Source organism: Pinus tabuliformis, chromosome X, assembly GCF_031772625.1.
Source record: "Pinus tabuliformis cultivar Carrire ecotype Pingquan chromosome X, CPIR1, whole genome shotgun sequence".
Lineage (NCBI taxonomy): Eukaryota > Viridiplantae > Streptophyta > Pinopsida > Pinales > Pinaceae > Pinus > Pinus tabuliformis.
The window spans coordinates 937,157,446-937,180,668 of NC_142308.1; the positions used below are offsets into that span (position 1 = coordinate 937,157,446).

The window sequence follows — 23,223 nt, forward strand, 5'->3', positions numbered from 1 at the left end:
ATCGCATACATTAAGAAGCGCTCTTAAAAGAAGATCTTAAGAAATCTCCGACGGCCGATGTGCGATGTCGCATAACGCAATATCGCATAAGCAACATACAATGATTTAATGACTCGTCGCAATCTGCGATCTGCGATAAATACAAAATCTGCGATCTGCGATGACACACCTACAATATCTGCGATGCTGCGATCTGCGACGCTGCGATCTGCGATAAACGCGATCTGCGATTTGCGATAAACTCGGTAATGCAATGACGCGATGCTGCGATCGCTCATCACAAATTTTCCTCGGCTCAGCATTCAAGAAAAGCTGTCTCTAAACCAAAAATTGGGCGCGCGCCTTAAAGGAAATTAATGAACGTATGCCAAAGTAGTAATGAACAAACAACTTTTTGTTTTCCGAAGAGTCAGTTCACAATGGGTGTCATGATTGTATGCATTCATAGAAGTTAGAGCTTTCATATCAAAATTTATTATCATTACTCTTTCCCTTTACGTGATCTGCAGGAATGAAGAACAGGAAACATCCAAGGAAAAGGGGAAAAGCGTCAAAGCTCGGAGGACAGAGAAGAGATGCCTTCATAAACAGACGCCGCGTGCAACGGAAAACCCAGATTCCAGAGTATCACCGAACAGATGCTGATATCAAAAGGTGATTCAACATGCAGGGTCAAAAAGCTCACAAAAGCAGCATGTTTACAAAAAAAAAAAATCCTGAAGCTTGTACCCGATGAAGGAAAAGGCGCTAAAGACGGAAAACGCACCAGAAAAGCCCAGATCAAAGAACAGAGGCAGTTTTCGATGCACGATTAGCGCCTAGCGCTAATCGCGCATCGCTAAGAAAAATGTTCAGAAGTGAAGTCCCTAACTTGCTTAGTCGTCTACGAGTCCGGAAACCGAAATAGCAAAAGCAGAAGCAATTTGAAGGAAATCTGGGTTATTAGCAAGTATACACTCAGTAAATCCACCCAGTCAGAGGAAGATTCTCAGAAATATCTTCCAGTTTGCTAAAAAATGGTGCCAGCGCTTGCCATTTCTGTTTACATGACTCAAACAAAAGCAGAAGGCAACCAGCCGACTCTTCCCAGACAAATGTTGAATGCTCGCAACATTAAGGAGCAAATGCAGAAATAGTTAGGAATTAGATTCAGTTTTTAGAAATAGTTTTGCTTTAGAAAAAGGGTGGTCATTTAAACCGTATCCTAAATTTATGTAATTAAGTTAATTAGTTAGCAGTATTTAAACCCTTCTCATGCATTTGGAGAAGGGTCCAGAAATTTGTCAAAAACTTGTCCTCAGAACATGCACTTTTGTACCCTCGGAGGGGGTTTTGATGAATGGATGGATCGAGGTTTATTAATGTTTGCATTTGATATCTGCTACTGATGTTGCACTTCTGTACTCTTGGTAGATGTTAGAGCAAGGAGAGATAAATCATTGTCGCTTGAAGCTTATGAGTAGGACCAATCATAAATGGTACTTTTATCTCTTGGCCATTTCTGCTTATATTCTTAGAGTGATATACAGTTTTAGTTGTTTATATGTTATTACATGAACGTGTGAGTTACCATTTGGCACTTTTGTACAGTGGAACCATTTATTTATGTTTGATATATGAATAACTTATTATACGATATGCTGTTCACAACTGTTTTGCCTAACTTTTTATGCAAAGTAGTTCATCTTAATTGATTTCTGTTCTTATGATAGCTGAATGATCTTTATTACCAGTTATTGTTTGAAATCTCTTTAGATCGCATAATAGAAGAAATACACCCCGGGTTAGCATAGATTAGATGTGTTGTTTTTCATTAGATTACAATAGCATAGAGTTAGTTTAAAAGTTAGATTAAAGTAGCTTAGAACTCTTAGATCAACATCATCCAACTCTACACACACATACACCCTTAGATTGGGAAACTAGTCCCATCATCCCCAGTCGGACCCGCTATACCAAACGGATAAGGAGCTGCCAACCAAGGTCTAGACCGGGCGGATATCCCCCTTTTTGTTGACCTGGTTTTCAGGGCTTCAACACCAACCTATAGAGTAACCCATCCTAGAGATGGTATTCAATGGTTTTGTTACCATCGTGCATATGACTCTAACTCTACAATTGTTGATACATCTCCTTGAAGTCCTTATCTTCTGAATATGGCTCTCTGTATGAATTATGGGTGAATGCCTCCATGTGCATAAGAGTCCCCAAATCTATAATGTTTTATTTGTGTGGCCTTGAAAGCATATCAACCAACTTGTTTGTTCTACCCTTCTTATACTTCATCACCAAATGAAACTACTATAAAAGCCCCATCCACTTGTAATGCCTGGTTTGTTGTAGCTTACTCTGGGCTTGCATGTACTATAACGACTGGTGATCTATGTCGATTACTATCTCCTTTACCAGTAAGTAGTGCTTCCAATTCTTCACAACTTGCACCATGGTATAGAGCTCCTTATCGAAGGTAGGATAGTTAAGAACTTCCACATGAAATAATACAAAATGGTAGTAAACAAACCTTCCTCCCTGCATTAATACAACTATGATAGCATACCCACTCACATTTGTCTCCACTTCAAAGGGTCATTGTAAGTTTGGTAATTTCAGAATAGGTGCTTGGATGATATTCTTCTTTAGCTCTTTGAAAGCCCTTTGCTAACCTTTTCCCCATTGAAAACTCTTGCCACTTGCTGTTATGGTGTGGAGTAGTGCTGCTACTACTGAAAATGAGGCTATGAATTTCCTCAAGTACTGTGCTACTCTAATGAAGCTCTTGATCTCAAAAACATTAGTAGGGACTGACCATTTCATGTTGGCCTCCATCTTGGAAGGATCTATTTTCAGTTCTCCTCCATCGATCAGATACCTTAGATACACCAAATACTTTTGTGCAAACTCACACTTCTTGAGATTTTCTAGCAGCTAATGCTTCTTCAATATTTCTAGCACCTGCGTCAAATGTGACATATGCTCCTCCCATGGAGCACTACATACCATTATATCATCCAAGTAAACAATAACAAATGAATCTATAAAAGGGTGCAGTACATTATTCATTAATCTCATAAATGCAGCTGGTGCATTACATAGGCCAAATGGCATAACTAACCAAAACAAACGTTTCTTAGTTTGAAGGTGGTCTTCTACGTATCTTCTTCTTTGACTCAAACCTAGTGATATCCAAACTTCAAGTCCAGCTTGGTGAAATACTTTTCTTGTTGAAACTGATCTCACATATCGTCTATCATGGGTAGGAAGTATCTGTTTTTGAGTGTGATTTTATTCAACGCCTTGTAATCTATACACATCCAACAAGTACCATCCTTCATTGGCCTAATGATGATGGGTGAGCCACATGGTGATGTACTCAGTCAAATGATACCCTATTCTAGCAGTTTGCTGCAACTATTTGTTCATGTCACTTGCTTCTATAATAGATTGTCTGTACAACCCAATATTTGGTAATGGGGAGTCTGTAAATAGTTGGATATCGTGCTCCACTTCTCTCTTAGGTGGTAACCCTTTAGTTTGTCGGAACACATCCTTGTATTCCTGTAACAACTCGTCTAGTTTTTGTTTCTTATTACACCCTTCCAGGGATGGCTTGCCTCTTATTGAATCCTCTTCAAATTGACTTTCTATTAAAAGCAATAAAACATACTTCTTACTGGAAATGATCAATTTCTTATCTTGGTTGGAACATACTAGTGAAATTTTCCACTTGCCTTTGTGTGCATTGACGATGAACGATTTTACATCCTTCATGCGTCGGTACTAGTTAACTCTCCTCATGAATATTACATCACACATTTACATGTATGGACTCCCAAACATTTCTCCACATACATCAAGCAGAACCACATCTAGATATACTTCATCAATAAAATCAACATTGATAGAAAATCTAATTTTGCACTATTTTGTTACCTTCAGCTCTACATCTTTATTTACCCATCCCATTGGATATGGGTTTGGATGATCATGAACTTCCAACCCTAAATTATTAACCAGATCTACGACAATGAGATTCACTTGCAATCTTGAGTGAAACAAAACATCAATATTTGTCTTCTTGACCTGTATCTTTATATGGAAGATTTTGGTCATTTCCTTCTCTTCCTATGGCTGAAGGATACTCTGGTTCATCTCCTTCTGTACTAGCGTACATATGATATGCTCATCCACATATGAGTTGCTTTCAACTTGGTTTCTCGAATCAATGGCCATGACATTCTTCTTCCTGTAGTGGTTTCTAGGATCTTTGCACTAGTGTGTTGTGGTTGCCATCTTTTTGTATTTTTTCCTTTTTTTCTTCTTCTTCCCCTCCTTAGAAGCTTCCTATTATGCCTTCTACTTTGATCCACTTGATTGCACTCTTTTTAAGCCTATGTTCTCTAGTTACTGTGCCTATACACTAGCCTCATCCACTGATTTAGGCTTGAACAACATCACTTGCTCATGTAGATGGCGGTGCAGTGCCCCCAAATACTTAAGGAGTACGTTTGGGTTATTTGGATAGATACGTAACATTATAGCCATTTGTTGGAATTTGGTGGTGTAATCCTACATGCTTTAGCCTGGCTTTTTCCTGAAGTAATGCCACCAAATCCACTGGTCCTCCACGTACCCAATGGGATAATATTGTGACTTAATGAGGGTTTTTAAATCCTCTCACTTAGTCACTTGAGGTTTTCCCTCCAACTTAAGGGTTTCTATGTTGCTCTCCAACCAAGTCAATGCATGACCCTCTAATTTCAGCCATGCGAATGAGATATTTTCCCCTTCCTTGATCTGATGGACAATAAACTTCCACTTGTTGCAAGTAGTGGTTCAGCTTTAGAGCAGTGATCTTGCCATGGTACGACTTGATATAAAAAATTTCTTCCATTTCTAATAGGGATTGATTCACGACAGTTGAACTGGGTTGATCTTTTTTGGGTTCTTTCTTCAGTTTGTTCTCTATGTCTTCTCGATCTCTCGATCCCTCTTCTAGTTTGTCCTCTGCATTCAAACTCCCATCTTCTCTAAATATCCTCAACTTATTTCTTAGAGCTTCCATGAGGAGGTTTACATTGCGGTTTATATCTATGACTTGTTGTTCGAGCCACAAAAACCTCACCTCTGTAGGATCATGAGGTTCATTTAAAGATTCATCAACCATGATTAGGGTTTTATGATTTTCGACCTCATCAACCTAGATCCCATGAAAATATCCACAAATACCCAAAGAAACTTTCTCTTATACCAAATAATCTATAAATTGTTGTGGATATTCCATTGGATAGTTTGTTACATCATATATGATAATAATATATTAAAATATTGAAATTTTATACTATTACAAGTCTATTAAACTTGAAGCTCTGTATATTTAACTGTAATTAGTGCATGCATGCGAATGGAAATTATGCAGAAAAGTGCAGAATGACAAAAAAATATAACGCACACATAAGACACAAGATATGATCTCTTGGAAACCCTTTCATGACAAAACCCAACTGGAAGGTGAGGTTGCTTCACTCTCTTTCTCTGTTTTGAAATATGGTTGTAGGTACAAGGAACTAATGGCTCTGGTTTGTAGGTTGCTGCAGTGCACATATCCACTTTGTTTGCTCTACCTCCTATATCTCCTAGCTATCTTTTCTCAACTATGGAACAAAATGTTCTCAAAAGAATGGAATGCATCTTCCTCCTAGTGGCCTGGTTATAACACAATCTGATAGCCTCCTAGTCATTAATTTTGACTACATCATGTCTTAACAAGAGTTATAACATAAAATATTCTAGGGTCATTTACATCATAAACACATGGCTAGCCTATTTTCCATGAATAATGGGAGCTGACACAGCATCCTCTAAATCTATAGTTGTGAAAATAGGAAGGTCAACTTCTAAGTCACATAACTTTCGCATCGAAACTCTGATTGATGTGCTTCTTACGTTGTTGGAAGGATATTCATGTGTAGAATAGCATGAAAACATGTGGCACTGAAGAGACAAATATGTAGCCCTAAACAACATCATTTGATGCCTCAAAATGCTCCTGAAGCTGATTCCTCCACTTTGTCCACTCCAAATGCATCAAGATACATGACAAACAATACAATGATCCAATTCAAATCACTCTTTAAGGGCAAAATTCCAATATAATAAATATCCAACTACAACTAAATTCACATGAAGCATTATCATGCTACATTTCTTTACCCTCATATTTAGAGAGATAAATTTCTAAATTAATTTGGTAAGAGTTGCAATAAATATTAAATTTAAATTGCTTGAAAATCTCATAAATTTAGGAATAAACTAAACTTTGTAAAAATATAATTTTTCAAGTAATATTAAATCTAAATCAATTGTGCCAAGAGGTGCCCTACAACTCAACATGGGAGAGATGTTGTCACGCAAAATTACATTTAGAAATAGAAAAATAATAATTTAAACTAACAAATTAAAAATAGTAATAACAAAAGAAATTAATGTCGAACATAATTTCAATACTTTAATTTACAACTTAACCTTATATAACTTTATATTGAGATATCAGGTAACCCAAGTAAAACAAACAAAAAAAAATTATTATGAGGAAGAAATGTAATGAGTAAAAAAATATAATTTACTTTTTACTACAAGGAAGAAATGTAATTTTTTGACATGGCAAGAAATAGTGAAGATTATTCATGTGCAAATTTTGAATACCAAACTTCTTTGAAACTAATTTTTGGACATAAAATCTTTTTGGGATGGATTTTTAAAGTGAGTTTTATGGGATGGTTTTTGAAAGTAAACTTTTTGGGCTAGATTTTGAAAGTGAGTTTTTTGGGATGGATATTGAAAGGGAATTTTTTGGGCTTGATTTAAAAAAAACTTTATGGATTGAATTCATGGGGAATCAAAGAAATTTCAAGAGAAAATATGATCGAATTAGATACATTAAGGCTAGTAGACAATACTCGAGAAACTATTACAAAAGAAAGAAGGAAGAACAGTTAAATATTGAAAGGGAAGATCAATCTCAACAAGAAGTTGAAGCATGTATGTAAATGCATATATTATAAATGATATTTAAAATTTAATAGTGTATTGTGGAATTTAATTTTTATTTGATGAACTAATTTGAAAAATATTTGCAATGTAAACAAAGACATATTTTCCTTATAACATTTATGATGAGATTGAAAATGTTGAAAGAAAAAGTGAAGAAGAAAATGAATCAATGATTGATAATGATGGATAATGTTGTTGAATATTTTGAAAGAGATTCAAGTGAAGAAGAAGTTCAAAAACCCTTAGGTATGTATATATATGTCATCTATTATTGAAATTATACATATTTATTAGTTTCAATTTCATGAACTCTATTTTTTAATTTAATTATTTAATGTATATTTAAACTCATTTACACTAAATTCTCATATGTTCAGATGAAATCAATATCGATGATGAGATGTTAGAAAATTTAAACATTGGCACATATGGAGATAAAAAATTTGACCATTTTATACAATATTATGTTACACTCACTATTGATAAGTTCTTGAAAGATGAAAATGTCATAGTTCAAGCTCAAATTTTGAGATGTTTGTTAACATTGAAGAAATTAAAAGAAGCTGCAATACTATTGGGCATTCAGAAATCAACGAAAGATAAAAAGGTGAAGGAAATTTGATTCAAAATATAAATAGTGCTCTAAAATGAATTGGAAGATATAAAAGAAAAGTGATCTAGATGCACTTAGAAAAATACAAATAGTAATGGTTTCATTAAGTACTAAAGAAAATCGTTTAGTAAAATCTATGGAAAAATCATTAGGACCTCATGAAAAACATTACACAAGCATAGGAAATTTTGATTGCAAATAGATGAAAATGATGAGCTTGCTTGTTTGACAATTATTTGTAGGCAACCATACAAAGATAGATTTGGAGTAGATGTTAAAAAATAATATATGAATATTGGATGAAAAATTCACATGTTTAACCAAAATTAAGGAATGCAATGTGGCAAAGAATAACATGAAATCAATATGAAGAACATGCAAAACATGCATTGGGCACCACCTGGATAAAATTATTCAATAAGTTTAAATAAGACAATCGTAGAATTAATGTCTCAATCAGTAATTTGCGCAAAAAAAACCATGGTATGTTAAACCTATCAACATATGTGACACTTGTTGTTGTCATTATCATGTGGAATTTCAATTATATTATGACACCTTCCTTAATTTTGGTAAAACATTTTGGATAAATTCACCTCCTCCTCCTACTATCCATGATTTCATATCCGAAATTCTATGTGGAAGAGAAAATCATCAATTGTTTTACCAAAAGGAATGTGTTGGTGGTAAAATATGTGATCATTGTGGAAATTTGACTCTTTTCCACAGCAAATATCTTATTGATATGAATGATCAATCATTGTCCAACAAAAGTGTGGAATGGAAGAAATATGCATATATCCATACATTGATTGGCTCAAGTAGTTGTATAAGTGCTAGAAGGATTGATTTACAAGAAGAAGTTTATGTGATAGAGTTTTTAAAGAAGCTTGAGACATAAATTTATAAATACACCAAACATTATCATAGACCTTGATGGCAGGGCCTGCAATTCAAAAAATTCCATGAAATATTTTCACTAGGGACCATTTCGTCTATATTTGATTTTGCAGAAAATTACACATTTGTTGCAAAAAATGAAATACATAGTGAATATTATCATTCTAACCAAGTTTCTATGCTTGTTCATGTTCTATATAGACATGCTGAACTAAATGTTGATCATATAGAAAGCACCAATGAGAATAAACATGTTATTAAAGAATATCATTTTTATATCAATGATGATCTTACACATGATACACATTTTTTACAACATTTCTTTGATAAAATTTATGACTCATTAAAAGGACGTGGAATAAAATTCAATGAAAACTGGATATGATTAGATGGATGTGTAGGTCAATTCAAATCTTCATGATCATTATTTTGGTTGTGTCGTCTTCATATGAAAACCAACATTAAACATTGTTGGATTTTCTTTTAGATTGGTCATGGAAAAGGAGAACATCATAGCACAGAGGCATGTATAAAATGAGAACTTCAAAGATATCAAATAGACCACTCTGCAAACCTACTTGTCTTAAATGAACAAGTTGTTTAATGGTGAATTGTTTCACTAAGCCACGAGACTAACCCATCAAGGAAGGTACGCAGGTATGTACATATATATTAACTTTTATATATTTTTAATATATGATAATTTTTTTAATTTTTTAATTTTAAAAATTAAAAAATTATATCTAGTTTAAATAAATGATTAATGATTATCTTTGATATATAAATCGTATTTTAAATAACATATTTAAATTCTTGTTTGAATTTACTATAGGTTTTTTTGGCATATTGGAAGCCAAGGTGTAGATAAACAGATTACATATGAAGCTAAAATAGTAAAAGGGACTCGAAAACTACATTTAATTAAAACAAAAGAGTATCGAAATGCGTTTGCATTTGATAGAAGAAAAGAATCTTGTTTTTTTCTTATTTGCATAGAGGACACACAATTCAATGATGTTTGTGAAAACAATATGTATGTGAAATCTTGGCAACATACATAACTTAATACAAAGGGGAAATGTCACTTGCAAGCTTCGAAGAGATGGAATTAGAGGAGACTATAGTGTCATCTGAAGGTGATCGAGTTTCTGATCTTGTTAGAGAAGGTAACATTTTAATTTCTTTCAAAGGATATATGTGTGTGTGTTTTATGTTTTTTGTGTATTTAAGTATCTATATCATAGTTAAAATATAGATTTAAATATATAATAAAAGTAACTACATCTTGATAACTAATTTCTTGTTAATTAAGATATGAATTTACACTTTTTATTGTGCATGAGATTTTTTTTATTTTTTATTTTTTTTATTTTTTATTTTTTATTTATTTTTTATATATAGTTGCACCCATTAACAACATAGAAAATGTCAAGTTATTTGATTTGGTGCACTGAATGAAACATGAAGTTATTGGAGGACTATGATGATGACATTTTTATATATGAAAGAGGGCCTATTATACTGAAAGGATATTTTTTCTAAGAAACTCATCAAATTGTGAGTCATGTTTACTTTCAAGGCTATCAACCCAATGCCGTAAATTGTCAATATAGTCATTTGGTGTGTGAAGTGCCCATAAAGTTGATAGAATTTCAAACAAGAAAAAAATCAAAATTTAAAAAATGGAGAAAGCCATAAGTTGACCATGAATAGGTCACTAAGGATGGAATTCCACTAGAAAATTTTTAATTGAACATCCCAACAATATATTCTCCTTGTATTCATCTTTGACAAAGAGTTCAAGTAGATTGTTAGCCTTTCTTTTTGTGTACTCTTAGGTTGTCCATTATAGCTAGTACTAGGTATTACACAACTGTTTTGATTAATATGGTGGTTTTGTTTATAACTTAAAAGGAAATTAAAAGATCTCAAATACTACTGTAATGTACAAGGATGTAGCAGATCACAATCTTCCTGTTTGTTGTTGATTATATACACCTATCATTTTTGCATTGAATTTTTCTTTTTCATGTCATACTTTTATCTTTTAAAATATTTTTAGTGTTATCTTAGTAACATTATTTACTTTATTAAAATCACATTACCATCAATTTCAAATGTTTTGTATCTCTTGTACATCTTGATAGCTCAAAAAAATGCATTTTATTGTGTTTGTCCTATACATGCAGTGCATACAAAACCTATTAAAACTAACAATGCATGCTCCACACATAGTATTTAATATTTGAAAATTTCATTTACTTTAAGACAAAAGTTAGGCCCATAAAGAAATTAATGCAACTTTTGAGATTAATGCAACTTCAATTGATTCAACATTGCAATTTTTAATTCTCAATCTCTAAGCTTTCTCAAATTTCATGAAAAATACAATAGAATCTTAGACTTTAAGACAAATAAGGTAATTTAGATTGTATGTTTTATAATGCAATTTTATAGTATGTTTGCTTTGAATAACTTTATATTTAAAGTTAAGTATCAACCCACATCTGTAGTATCCCCTCTATACAATATGATGATCTATTCATGAATGCAAAATGTATACATGTGGCATGTTTTATAATGCAATTTTTAAAGTTATATTATTGTTTTAGACATCTACACCATTATAAGATTCATGAATGAAAAATGTACCATGTTTTGTAATTTAAAATTTTACTATTCATTAAACAACTTCACAAAACAACTTCACAAAACCTAAGAATCAACCCAAATCCTTATTATCTTCTAATAACATTATAAGAATCATCATGAAAAATGTACCAACTAAATGCAAATTTACTTTCATTGCTTCATATTCATGAACTTAAATTTAAAAGCATTAAGCATCAAACCATGCATCATGGAAAATGTAACATATTTTAAATAATGTTTATTGTTGATTAAACTCACAAACTATAAATTTAAACCTTACATCAAACAAAGAGTTGGAAGTTAACTAGAATAACAAAGCAAAGGTTGAGCCATAAAAAATTTGGTGGGTAATAATGACATCCAAAATGTGGGGTTTATATGTGATTACATTTGTTCACATTTTAACTTGATGCATTCTACTTATCATATAACTTGAAACATAAGTCACTTGAAAAGTTGGTATGGGGAAACTATAACTATTACAAAGGGTATCAAAAGTTGGGTTCTAAGTCTATACATATGTGACCCATACAAAGTACCAACTAAATGAATATTTACTTTCATTGATTCATATTCATGAACTTAAATGTAAAACCTTTAAGCATCAAACCATGCATGATGCAAATGTACCATGTTTTATAATGCCATTTTATAGTATGTTTTCTTTGAAAAACTTTATATTAAAATTTAAGTATCAACACATATCCATAATATCTCTTCTATAGAATATGATGATATATTCATGAATGGAAAACCACCATGTTTTTTAATTTTCAATTTTACTATTCATTAAAAAACTTGACAAAACAACTTCACAAAACTAGGAATCAACCCAAATCCTTATTATTTTCTACTAACATTATAAGAATCATCATGCAAAATGTACCAACTAAATGAAAATTTACTTTCATTACTTCATATTCATGAACTTAAATTTACGACCTTTAAGCATCAAACCATGCATCATGCAAAAATGTAACATGTTTTAAATAATGTTTATTGTTGATTAAACTCACAAACTATAAATTTAAACCTTACATCTAATAAAGAGTTGGAATTTAACTAGAACAATGAGGCAAAAGTTGATCCATCAAAACTTTGGTGTGTAATAACGACATCTAAAATGTGAGGTTTATATGTGATTACATTTGTTCGCAATTTTGATACATTCTACTTATCATTTAACTTGAAACGTAAATCACTTGAAAAGTTTGTATGCAGAAACTGTAACTATTACAAAGGGTATCAAAAGTTGGGTTCTAAAACTCTACATATGTGAGCCATACAAAGTACCAACTAAATGCAAATTTACTTTCATTGCTTCATATTCATGAACTTAAATGTAAAACCTTTAAGCATCAAACCATGCATTATGCAAATGTACCATGTTTTATTATGCGATTTTATAGTATGTTTGTTTTGAAAAACTTTATATTAAAATTTAAGTATGAACACATATCCATAGTAGCTCTTCTATAGAAGATTATGATCTATTCATGAATGCAAAATATACCATGTTTTGTAATTTGCAATTTTACTATTCATTAAACAACTTCAGAAAAGAACTTCACAAAACCCTAAGAATCAACCCAAATCCTTATTATCTTCTAGTAACATTATAAGAATCATCATGCAAAGTGTACTAGAAAAATGCAAATTTACTTTCATTGCTTCATATTCATGAACTGATATGTCAAAAATTTAAGAATCAAACAATGCATCATGCAAATGTATCATGTTTTATAATGAAATTTTATATATGTTTGATTTGAACAACTTTATATTAAAAGTTAAGTACCAAACAACATCCACAATATCTATTCTATACAAGATGATGATCTATTTATGAATGTAATATGTATAAATACATGTTTTATAATGCAATTTCAAGTTATGATTGTTTATATCATGGTAAGATTCATGAATAAAAAATATAACATGTTTTGGAACTTGCAATTTTATTATTCATTAAACAACTTCACAAAATATAATAATTGACCCAAATCCATATTATCTTCTTCTAACATTATAAGAATCATGATGCAAAATGTACCAAGTAAATGAAAATTTGCTTTCATTGCTTCATAATCATGAGTTTAAATGTGAAACCTTTAAGCATAAAACCATGAATCATGCAAAATGTACCATGTTTTATAATGGATTTTTGTAGTATGTTTGCCTTGAAAAACTTTATATTAAAAGTTAAGTATCAACCCACATCTATAGTATCTCTTCTATACAAGATTATGATCTATTCATGAATAAAAAATGTATACCATGTTTTATAATGCAATTTGAAGTTATGATTGTTTTAGACATCTACACAATTATAAGATTCATGAATGCTAAGTATACCATGTTTTGTAATTTGCAATTTTACTATTCATTAAACAACTTGACAAAACCTAAGTAATTGAACCCAATTATGTATTATATACTACTAACATGATAAGAATCATCATAAAAAATGTATAAACTCTAAAATTAGCATATTAAAGGTCAACCCATATTAAAAAGTTCTATTTAAAATGTGTCCAAAATTTATATCATTATAAAATTAAATATAATACAAAGTTGTCAAATAGAAATCTGCATCAAAGAGATCAATTCATAATAAATTGTTTTACTTAAAATATGTCCACAATTTATGTCATGATAAAAGTAAATATAATAAAAAGGTTGTCAAATAAAAATTTGCATAAAAGAGAATCTCGCTGAAATATATGATGTTTCAACATCATCGTGCTATCATCATAATCATGGGTGCCCCATATAACATGTTTAATATGCATACATACATAAGATTTTGGACTTCTAAATTAAATTTTAATGTATTAAAAAAGTAAATGAGAATTTTATCATAATATTTTTTTTATAAAAGGTTTCAAATTTCATGTAATACCCCATGGTGTTCCCCCTCCATTGCACCCTCGTGGAATCCCTATACAATGCATGTGCATGTATATATAAAAAAATAAAAAATTGCACATGAAAATACATGAACTCCTAAAATTTAAAAAAAAAATGTAACAACTTTTTAAAATTGTGTAGATGATCCAATCCCCGCAGTTGACTCAAGGTTTAAATTCCATGCAATACCTCATGGCGTTCACCCTTCATTTCACCCTCATGGATTCCTTATACAACACATGTACATGTATATATTACAAATTTAAAATTTCACATGAAAATTCATAAACTCGCAATATTAAAAAAATTGTAGTTCAACTATTTCAAATTGTCTAAACGATCTAATCCCCATAGCTAACTCAAGCTTGAAATTCCATGAAATACCTCATGGTGTTGTCTCTGCATTGTACCCTCATGTATGCCCTATACAATACATTTATATATTAAAAATGTAAAATTGTACATAAAAATGCATAAACTAGCAATATTAAAAAACTTGTAACAACTTTTTCAAATTGTCTAGACAATTCTATCCCCATAGTTGACTCCATTGCTAATGTCCCTAGTGAAGGGAAACTGTCTCCACAAACCTAAAATTTGAAAATTTTAAAACTGTAAGATAGATATCTCATTTTTTTAATGAAACTTGCTTCAATTTATAACAAAAAAAAAAAGAAGTGAAATATTCAATACTTGGGACAAGAAAATATTTGACACATCTCCCAATAAGGAGGAAGAGAGTGGAATTATGTCAAAAATGCCAAATGGAATTGAAATGTTAACATTTAATTACATTCAATTATTTCCTTTACAAATATTTCTTCACAATAACGATTTAATAAAAGTAAATTAATAGTATCAACATGTTCATAAAAGAAAACTAGCATATCTCAACATACATTCATTTGAACCTGAACTTGGCACCATGATATTATCAAAATTTTCATTTAACAAATGACTTAAATACAAATAGTGAACATATGATACATTTGTGTTAGACTATATCTGATTGTTTTTACAAAATGTATGTGAATCAACATTTTAACACATACATTACATTACATTAAAACCCTAAACATTAACACATACCAATCCCATTCCCTCTTCCTCATGACCAATTAGGCCTTTCACACCATCACAAAAAGCCTTTGCATATGCTTTAACCTCTTCAATATTCATATTATCTATCTCCACATCTGATTTATATACAAAATTAGCATGTGCATCATCTCATGATATTTCTCGATTTATAAAGACATCAATTCAAATCAATGCAATCTGTACCTTGTCTATAATGGCACCCCTTGCTTCTTGACCAATATTAGAAGTGGAATCCATATCCGACCACAAAGTTATTAGAGATGGAGGTTTAGCTACTAAAGGAGGTGGAGAAAGAGGAAATTCAATATCGCTATATTCCCCCTTTCGATCATATATCTTACCTTTTCCAGTACCATAATATTTCGATGGAAGGTCAGTATAATCAGGTTTCATACACAAAACAAAATCTGCATAAAATAATCAAGCAAAATAATGTGGAACCTCATCATTCCATGGCAGCTTGTCATACACTGTAAGGAACCTATTATAAAAAGGGTGGTATATTTGAGGGTGCTTGAAATATTGCACCTTCAACATTACCCTTCTTTGAAATTATACATAGATTTGGCTTTTGCTTTTGTAAGTACCCTATTTACCTCGACCCATTTATCAGGACCCATGATTGTTTCCTTTCTCCACCTCATCATATATATATAAATCCATCAGTTGTTGGCCCAAGGATTTTTTAAATATCAAGGAATGGACTTAGAGAGTGCACAACTATTTCTAAGCTTTTCTGACTCTCGGCGTGGACCTCCAAAGTCCAAAGATCATTATGGAATTTTGAATAATCAGTTGTGCACCTCTATAATGTACATTGTTGGATGTTTGTTTCCAAAGGAAGGTAATCTAGAATATCAGACGGATAGTGGTAATTGGAATATGGTATTCTTCTTGAATCACTCTCCATTCGCTATGTTGACTTTCGTCAACATTTTCACCCCTTGCTTCAATATAATTACATAAATATTAAAACATGTCAATGTATTTATACACATGAAAAATAGACATACATGTATATAACATACAATTTATTTACATACAAATTTGTTTTAACATAAAAAAAATTAAATTATATAATTTACCAAAATGAGGATCATGATGATCCGATTGAGATTCATGACCACCTTCACCCAACAACCTAGTGAGAGATGCTTCTAAAAGAAAAATAGAAATTAGAAATTAATTAAGTTAAATTGGAAAAAATATATTCAATATGTATGCGCATATGATTTTACCAAATTATCATTTACATAAATGCAGATAAACACACATATATATACCATACCATGATGATGTGACCAATGGTCCTCCATTGGTTGATCTGATACTCTCCTAGATCAATGACCAATCTCATGAGCATGAATAGAAAGTCATCCTCTAATTGATGTTAGATACTTAGTTGATGCTCTATCTCATTTACGCCTTGAACAATGAGGTGGTGATTGCTCATGCGATGATCCAGACCCTCAATCCATCTATATATATATATATATATATATATATATATATATATATATATATATATATATATATATATATATATATATATATATATATATATATATATATATATATATATATATATATATATATATATATAGTGATCTGATCTTTAAGAAAACCCAAGTTACCTCGTATTTAAAAATATTTAAAATTACTATTTAAAATTATCAAGAATTCAAAAAATTAATAAGACAAATAAATGTAACTATATAAGGGTTGCATCAAAATTATTTGGTGTGAATTATTCATTTCAAATATACTCAATACTAAAAATACAAACGCTGAAGTGCACATCTTGAGAATTAAATACAACATTTTATAAAACATGTGAGGTCCCGATAATTCACATAATAATTCACCAAGTTGTGATTACACAGTAGAGGCACACTTAGTATAGTATTGAAAGAAGCACATGGTCATTAAAGACACCAAATTTATAACTAAAAAACACACACATATCAAATATATCTTACAATGTCTATCAATACATTTTGATGGAGTGATTCTTGACAATAATTCATATTTCACACACAAACCTTGAATTGGCATTGCCCCATACAATATATCACTAGACATCCTATTAACATTTACACAATGATTTATTCTAAATTATTGAAATTGAATAGAAATATTTTTTTCTTCTCTATGCAGTTTTTTTAACTTCTCCTTTTTGACTTGGTACATGTCTTTCATCTGGTTGCACATAAGTTCAAAATTGGTGTATACTACAATTCCATTGGATCCATACTCTCTAGTTGTTCCTAAGCCTTCTATCAATGCAATATAATGTGCTTCATTATTTTTCATCCTTCCAGGTACATTCCCTTTCCTTTGGAGGACTTTGCTTGACGTAATATTATATAGTGCATAAGTAATCATTGCTTGTCCTAGATTAGGATAACAAGAAACTTTTATGCAAAATGTCCATTTTTCAACCATGCTTAAACGGTTTTATGATCCCTATAAAAAACAAATTCAATAAAATAAATAATATATTTATTTATTGCAAATGCCTTAGATTGTGGGATAATGATGAAAAATAAATATCTATTATGATTGAATGATGGAATATTACAAGATCTATTGTGATGAATTGCCCCAGTGGAATAATAATGGTAGTTTACAAATCAATGCCCTTGGGAAAACGTCTTAACAAATGGTCTCATGTTGGAATGGTTAGGAATATAATCCAAAATGTTCAATTAGGTTGGTTAATTTCATCAATCTAATAAATCTCAACCTCTAATAGTGCACAAATTCCAAACATCATTTTATATTCTAAGTTTCATATTGCAACACATTAATGTAAGTGGATGGTGTTATGGCTTTAGTTAGTGGTGACAATGGTTCTTATCAAAGTGGGACTTAATGACACTTCATAATCCTCTATTTTATTCCTTTGTCTTGTCATACTTCATAGAACATAATATTCAGATATAAGTATCTCATATCAAATTTCAAAGTTCTATTACTAGCCAGCCTTCAGAGGTAGTGCTCCATATCCCCTTCATACATAAAACTCTATAGAATATCTAAAGGGGAAAGGAGGTGAATATATAATATTAAATTGAATGAAGCTTGAGCTCATTCCATCTCATTATGGGGCTCTCCTCTAGTCCTTGGCTTGTCTAAAGAATACCTAAATGAAATGGATGTGTTAGATGAATGACCACTTGAATAAATGAAAATAGGAGGTAATTAAATGATATTGAGGAATGGAATCTCAATGCTCTAATATCCCTCTTAAAATTCTATTGGAATAATCTATCCATGAAAAGTAATAAAGACTTATATGCATCTATGGACCTCAAGGGTCATGCCACGAAGGATCCATTTTCATTTCCTATCCATGAGAATTTACTAATAAAACATATATTTTTCTAGCCCCATGGAAAGCATATCTTGTTTTATGAGTTGACTATGTGTAAAGGCTAGTGATTCTCTTCCATAGTACACCTAGGCAATTTAATAAACTAACCTTTACTATGTTGTGTTAGTGGGGCCATTAGTTTTACACCACCTAAAAAATCATGAAAAGGTTCATACCATAGTTTAATGTGAAGATCCATTTGTTCCATTGTAAAGAGGGATGCCACATCACCTATCTACCTTGGACACCTTAGTTCAATTCAACAAATATTGAGAGAAATTGTTGAAGGCATTTTCCTTAATTCTAGTTGCATATATAGCTATTGAATTTGTGATTTGAGGAAGAATATGCTCCTAATGCACCTAGGATTTCAATGTAAACCCTTTTAAGAGAAATTTTATTATTATATTATAAAAAAATCCCTTTCATGACAATTTTGAGGGAGGTATGATCATTAATGTAATATTATCCATGGTTTTAAGTACTCATGGTTTTAAGCCCACTTATTGTAACTCATTATAAGAAATGAGGACTCCATTTTATATAATATGGGATTCTCCTCATTTATGGTGATCAAATAATAATAAATATCTCCTTTGAGTTATTTTGAGTGTAATCTTTTCTTCTTTAGAATTACTAATATTATTTAAGGGCATTGTGACTACTAGTATTATATGCAAGAGCTAGAATAGGTTCTTTTTAATAGGATTCTTGATCACTACATACAAGAACAAAACCAAACTAAAAATATAAAAAAAAATGCTCTCTTCACTACAAGCCTATCTCTTTTTCTTTGATTCATTGTGATTTAGGTTTGAATAGTTTTTCATCATGAATATTTTTATCATCATGCTACCTCTGGTATCTACGATATTAATGTTTAGTGCTTTTATTTTATTTAGATATTTGTTATGGGGATTCCCACCTTAGGTCCATGACATCTTATTTACCTAGAAGATGATAGTGGGTGGCTTGTCTAGTAGTTGTCCCTTGGCTCTCTCCTATAGGACCAACTTTCCCTTCACCAAGAGTTTGAGAAACAACAAGATATATAAGTATTGAATAAGAGAGATTAGGCCTAGAATTTGATATTCTACAAAATATTTTTAAATTTACGATTTATCAAAAAAATTTCACACTGATATTAGATTTATTAAAATCATCAATTGAGCATTAATGTTGGGTCCCTATAATACTAGTGATTACCCCATTACTGTTGTACTTATACCCCTTATTTATATTTTTGTGCCCCTATTACCCCCATATTGTTATTTATGTGCCCCAAAGAATCCCTCTATTGTTATTTTTGTGGCTTTATATTATTATTGTTAGGTCGGCTGGATTATATTGTGACTCCTTAGACTCCTATATATAGAAATGAGGTTTTGTCATTTGAATCATCCAAGAATTTTTCATTTATGTAATGTAAAGGAGGTTTCCCCCTCGAAGAGGCTGAATTATAAGGCGTTGATCTATCTTTTCTATCTTTTCTTAAGCTGGGTTCATAACATTTGGTATCAGAGCTTTGGATTCTAGGGTTTCGCTGCTCCAAACAAGTCATCGTGGATTTTTCGCTATAATTTTTTTTTTGTGACGTTTCAGAAGTCGTAAAAAAAACCCATTTGAGAAGAAATCACACTGAACCTTGGGTTCAAATTTCAGAGTTGTTTGCGTGATATTTGCGGAGATATGATCTGAGAAAGTTGGTCTTTTTGCAGACTCCTGAATTACATTCAAAATAGGTGACTTGGGGAAAATCGTCATAACTTTCTCTCTAGGGATCGGATTGAAATTTCATAAGAAGTTATAGAAAGAGGACAGACTGCAGTTTCTTGCATGCATTTTTCAGATCCACAGGTTGAAACAGTGACTCGTGGCACGTCGTACAAGTTTGCTCTACTGAACTAGTCTATAATCAAGTCACTGTGGGCGATTTCACATAACTCTTCCTTGGAGAAACCAATTTGGGTCAGACTTCTAGCATTGGAAAGAGGACGCAGAAGGCTACTACAAGTTGCAATTTCAAAATTGGATGATCTGAAATTACAGAGATACATCAGATTCAATATCAGGCTTCTACAAAGTGAAAAAAGGTGTGTAGTTTTTTTTAAATTTTTGCGTAAGCTTGGTTTGAAGGAATTCAAAGGGCATAGTAAAGCATTATTATCGATAACTGATGCCCCGAGCAAAGAAAATGCAAACACCTAGTAAGGAACCTGAAAGCTCTAGCATGACTCATGAAGAAGAGGAAGAAATGCTACATGATATATCAAAATTACAAGAACAAGTGCAACAAATGTCATGCTCACAAAAGCTAAAAGAAGCTAAGATAAATGGCGTGGAATCTAAGATAAATGGTGTGGAATCTAAGATAAAGGGCATGGAAGCTAAGATGGATGATTTGAAAACAGATTTGAAGACAGACATGGTCGATTTGAAGACAGATTTGACAAATTTTCTACAAGAAATACATACTAATGGTGAAAAGGTTGTAAAGGAAACTCATGATGTGAACCAAAGAAATGTTAATCATGATTCCATAGACTCTAATGTTGGATCGAAGACCCACCATATTCCAAAAATTGATATGAGGAAGTTTGATGGCAAGGATCCCGCCACATGGATATTACAGATGGAGCAGTTCTTCGATCTCAATAATGTGCAAAACACACAAAAGGTATGTATGGAAACTGTATATTTGGAAGCAAATCAGTTTGTATGGTATCAATGGCTTTCCTCTCGTAAACAATTTATCACTTGGGAAATTTTTATGGAAGAATTGATAGCACATTATGAGGATACAAAAAGCAACACTTTTTTTAGCCAATTGATAAGTCTCAAACAAAAGGGTTCAATAATGGAGCACATTGAGGAGTTCCAAAAATTGAACATAAGGGTAAAAGATATTCCAGAGGAGCATAGGATTGATGTGTTCTATTATCACTCAAGAAAAATTTTTAAGATTGTTCACATCAGTTCGATTGTTTGTCAAAGGGTTGGTGTCAATTTTAGGTCTAGTCTTTCCATCTTGTTTTAGAGTCTTGTTAAGAGTCTTGCTAGTGTGTCAAATGGGGTCAATTCTCTGTTTTAGTCTATCATTGGTCTCACATCTCACATGGATATCATATGTCCAAACTCATTTCAAAGCCGAAATTGTCTAGGTGATTTCGTAGCACCTGTAATCAGTTTAAAGTGGTTTTGCAGCACATAAATCCTTTTTAGCAGTTTCGCAGCGCAAAATGTTTTAGATGATTTCGTAGCGCATAATTCATATTTTGCACTGGCTGCGCTACGAAATTGGGGATTTGTTCGAATCCATAACACATCTCACCCCAGCTGTCATATTTTCTGCAAGAATTTTATGGGGATAACATGTGCAAGGTCTTACATGTCGGTCTTGACACGTGTTCTGTAGCCTTCAAATTTGATTCTTGCCTGTACTATTCAAATCGAGATTTCCATCCAAAACCAAATTTGAAAATTCTCTATTAAGACCGAAACTTCTGATTCTGGTTTCGATTTGTGATCAATCTGGCAGTATGACTTCTGGGAAGAATGGGCTCTTGTCACCTTCCTTTGTTTCTAATTTGCAAATTGTCTTGAAAAACAGAAAGATAGAAAAAACCCCCAAAGGTGAAGGCGTTTCTAGCGGTAGTAAGTGACATCACAGCTCTTGTCGCTCTCAGATTCGTGGTTCACAACCATGATAATCTCTTCGTTGCTGCCGAAGCAACACATGCTGTGGGCATCTCTGTCTTGATCTACAAGCTCTTCAAGGAACGGAACTGTGCAGGCTTATCACTTAAATCTCAGGAGCTTACTGCTATATTCTTAGCAGTGAGGGTGTACTGCAGTTTTGTTATGGAATATGATATACACACAGTGCTTGATTGTGCAACATTAGTCACCACTTTGTGGGTGATTTACATGATACGTTTCAAGTTGAAGGCAACACATGATGAAGATTTGGATAATTTTCCGATATATTATGTGGTGATTCCATGTGCAGTACTTGCCCTTTTTATCCATCCATCAACATCCCATAATATTGTAAACAGGATACTTTGGGCCTTTTGTGTTTACCTTGAAGCTGTTGCAGTTTTACCCCAGCTTCGCGTGATGCAAAATACAAAGATAGTTGAACCATTCACAGCCCATTATGTGTTTGCATTGGGTATTGCAAGGTTTTTCAGCTGTGCACATTGGGTACTCTAGGTTTTGAATAGCCGTGGCTACTTGTTTTACATTGGGCCATGGTTTGTGGCCGTCCATGGTACTTTTGTCAGAGATTGTTCAGACTTTTATTTTGGCAGACTTTTGCTACTACTATGTTCAAAGTGTTGTAGGAGGGCAACTTGTGCTGCGGTTTCCTTCAGGAGTGGTGTGATTTCAATCTAATGGCTCCGCTGAAGTTTCTATGGAACTGGTGTATGCTTTGGATCTGGTGCCAAAATGTGCTTTTCCGCAAAAGCAATTACTTCTTGCAGCAATTGACATAGCGGATGCAGGCTCAAAATCAGGAGGTTATGTAGTATACTCAACTTGCTCAATTACAGTTGCAGAGAAAACAAAAATGACCAGGGATCATAATGGATTTCGAAAATTGTTTATAGTATTAACA

General features: G+C 32.1%; 1 protein-coding gene across 1 annotated transcript; it reads left to right on the forward strand.

The window, feature by feature from the left end:
- Positions 1-511: 511 nt before the first annotated feature.
- Positions 512-22,838, forward strand: LOC149142773 (uncharacterized). The gene is made up of 3 exons (XM_089451577.1): positions 512-654; positions 5,555-5,576; positions 22,221-22,838. Exons 1-3 carry the CDS (start codon positions 512-514, stop codon positions 22,815-22,817), a joined length of 762 nt encoding a protein of 253 aa, XP_089307703.1. The 3' UTR covers positions 22,818-22,838.
- Positions 22,839-23,223: the final 385 nt, after the last annotated feature.

Bases quoted from the DNA above. Each gene is read 5' to 3' on its own strand.
- LOC149142773 (XM_089451577.1), top strand. From the start codon at position 512: ATGAAGAACAGGAAACATCCAAGGAAAAGGGGAAAAGCGTCAAAGCTC. The intron at 655-5,554 runs GTGATTCAACAT...ATATGGTTGTAG, and splicing joins ACAGATGCTGATATCAAAAG to GTACAAGGAACTAATGGCTC. The intron at 5,577-22,220 runs GTTTGTAGGTTG...ACAGAAAGATAG, and splicing joins ACAAGGAACTAATGGCTCTG to AAAAAACCCCCAAAGGTGAA.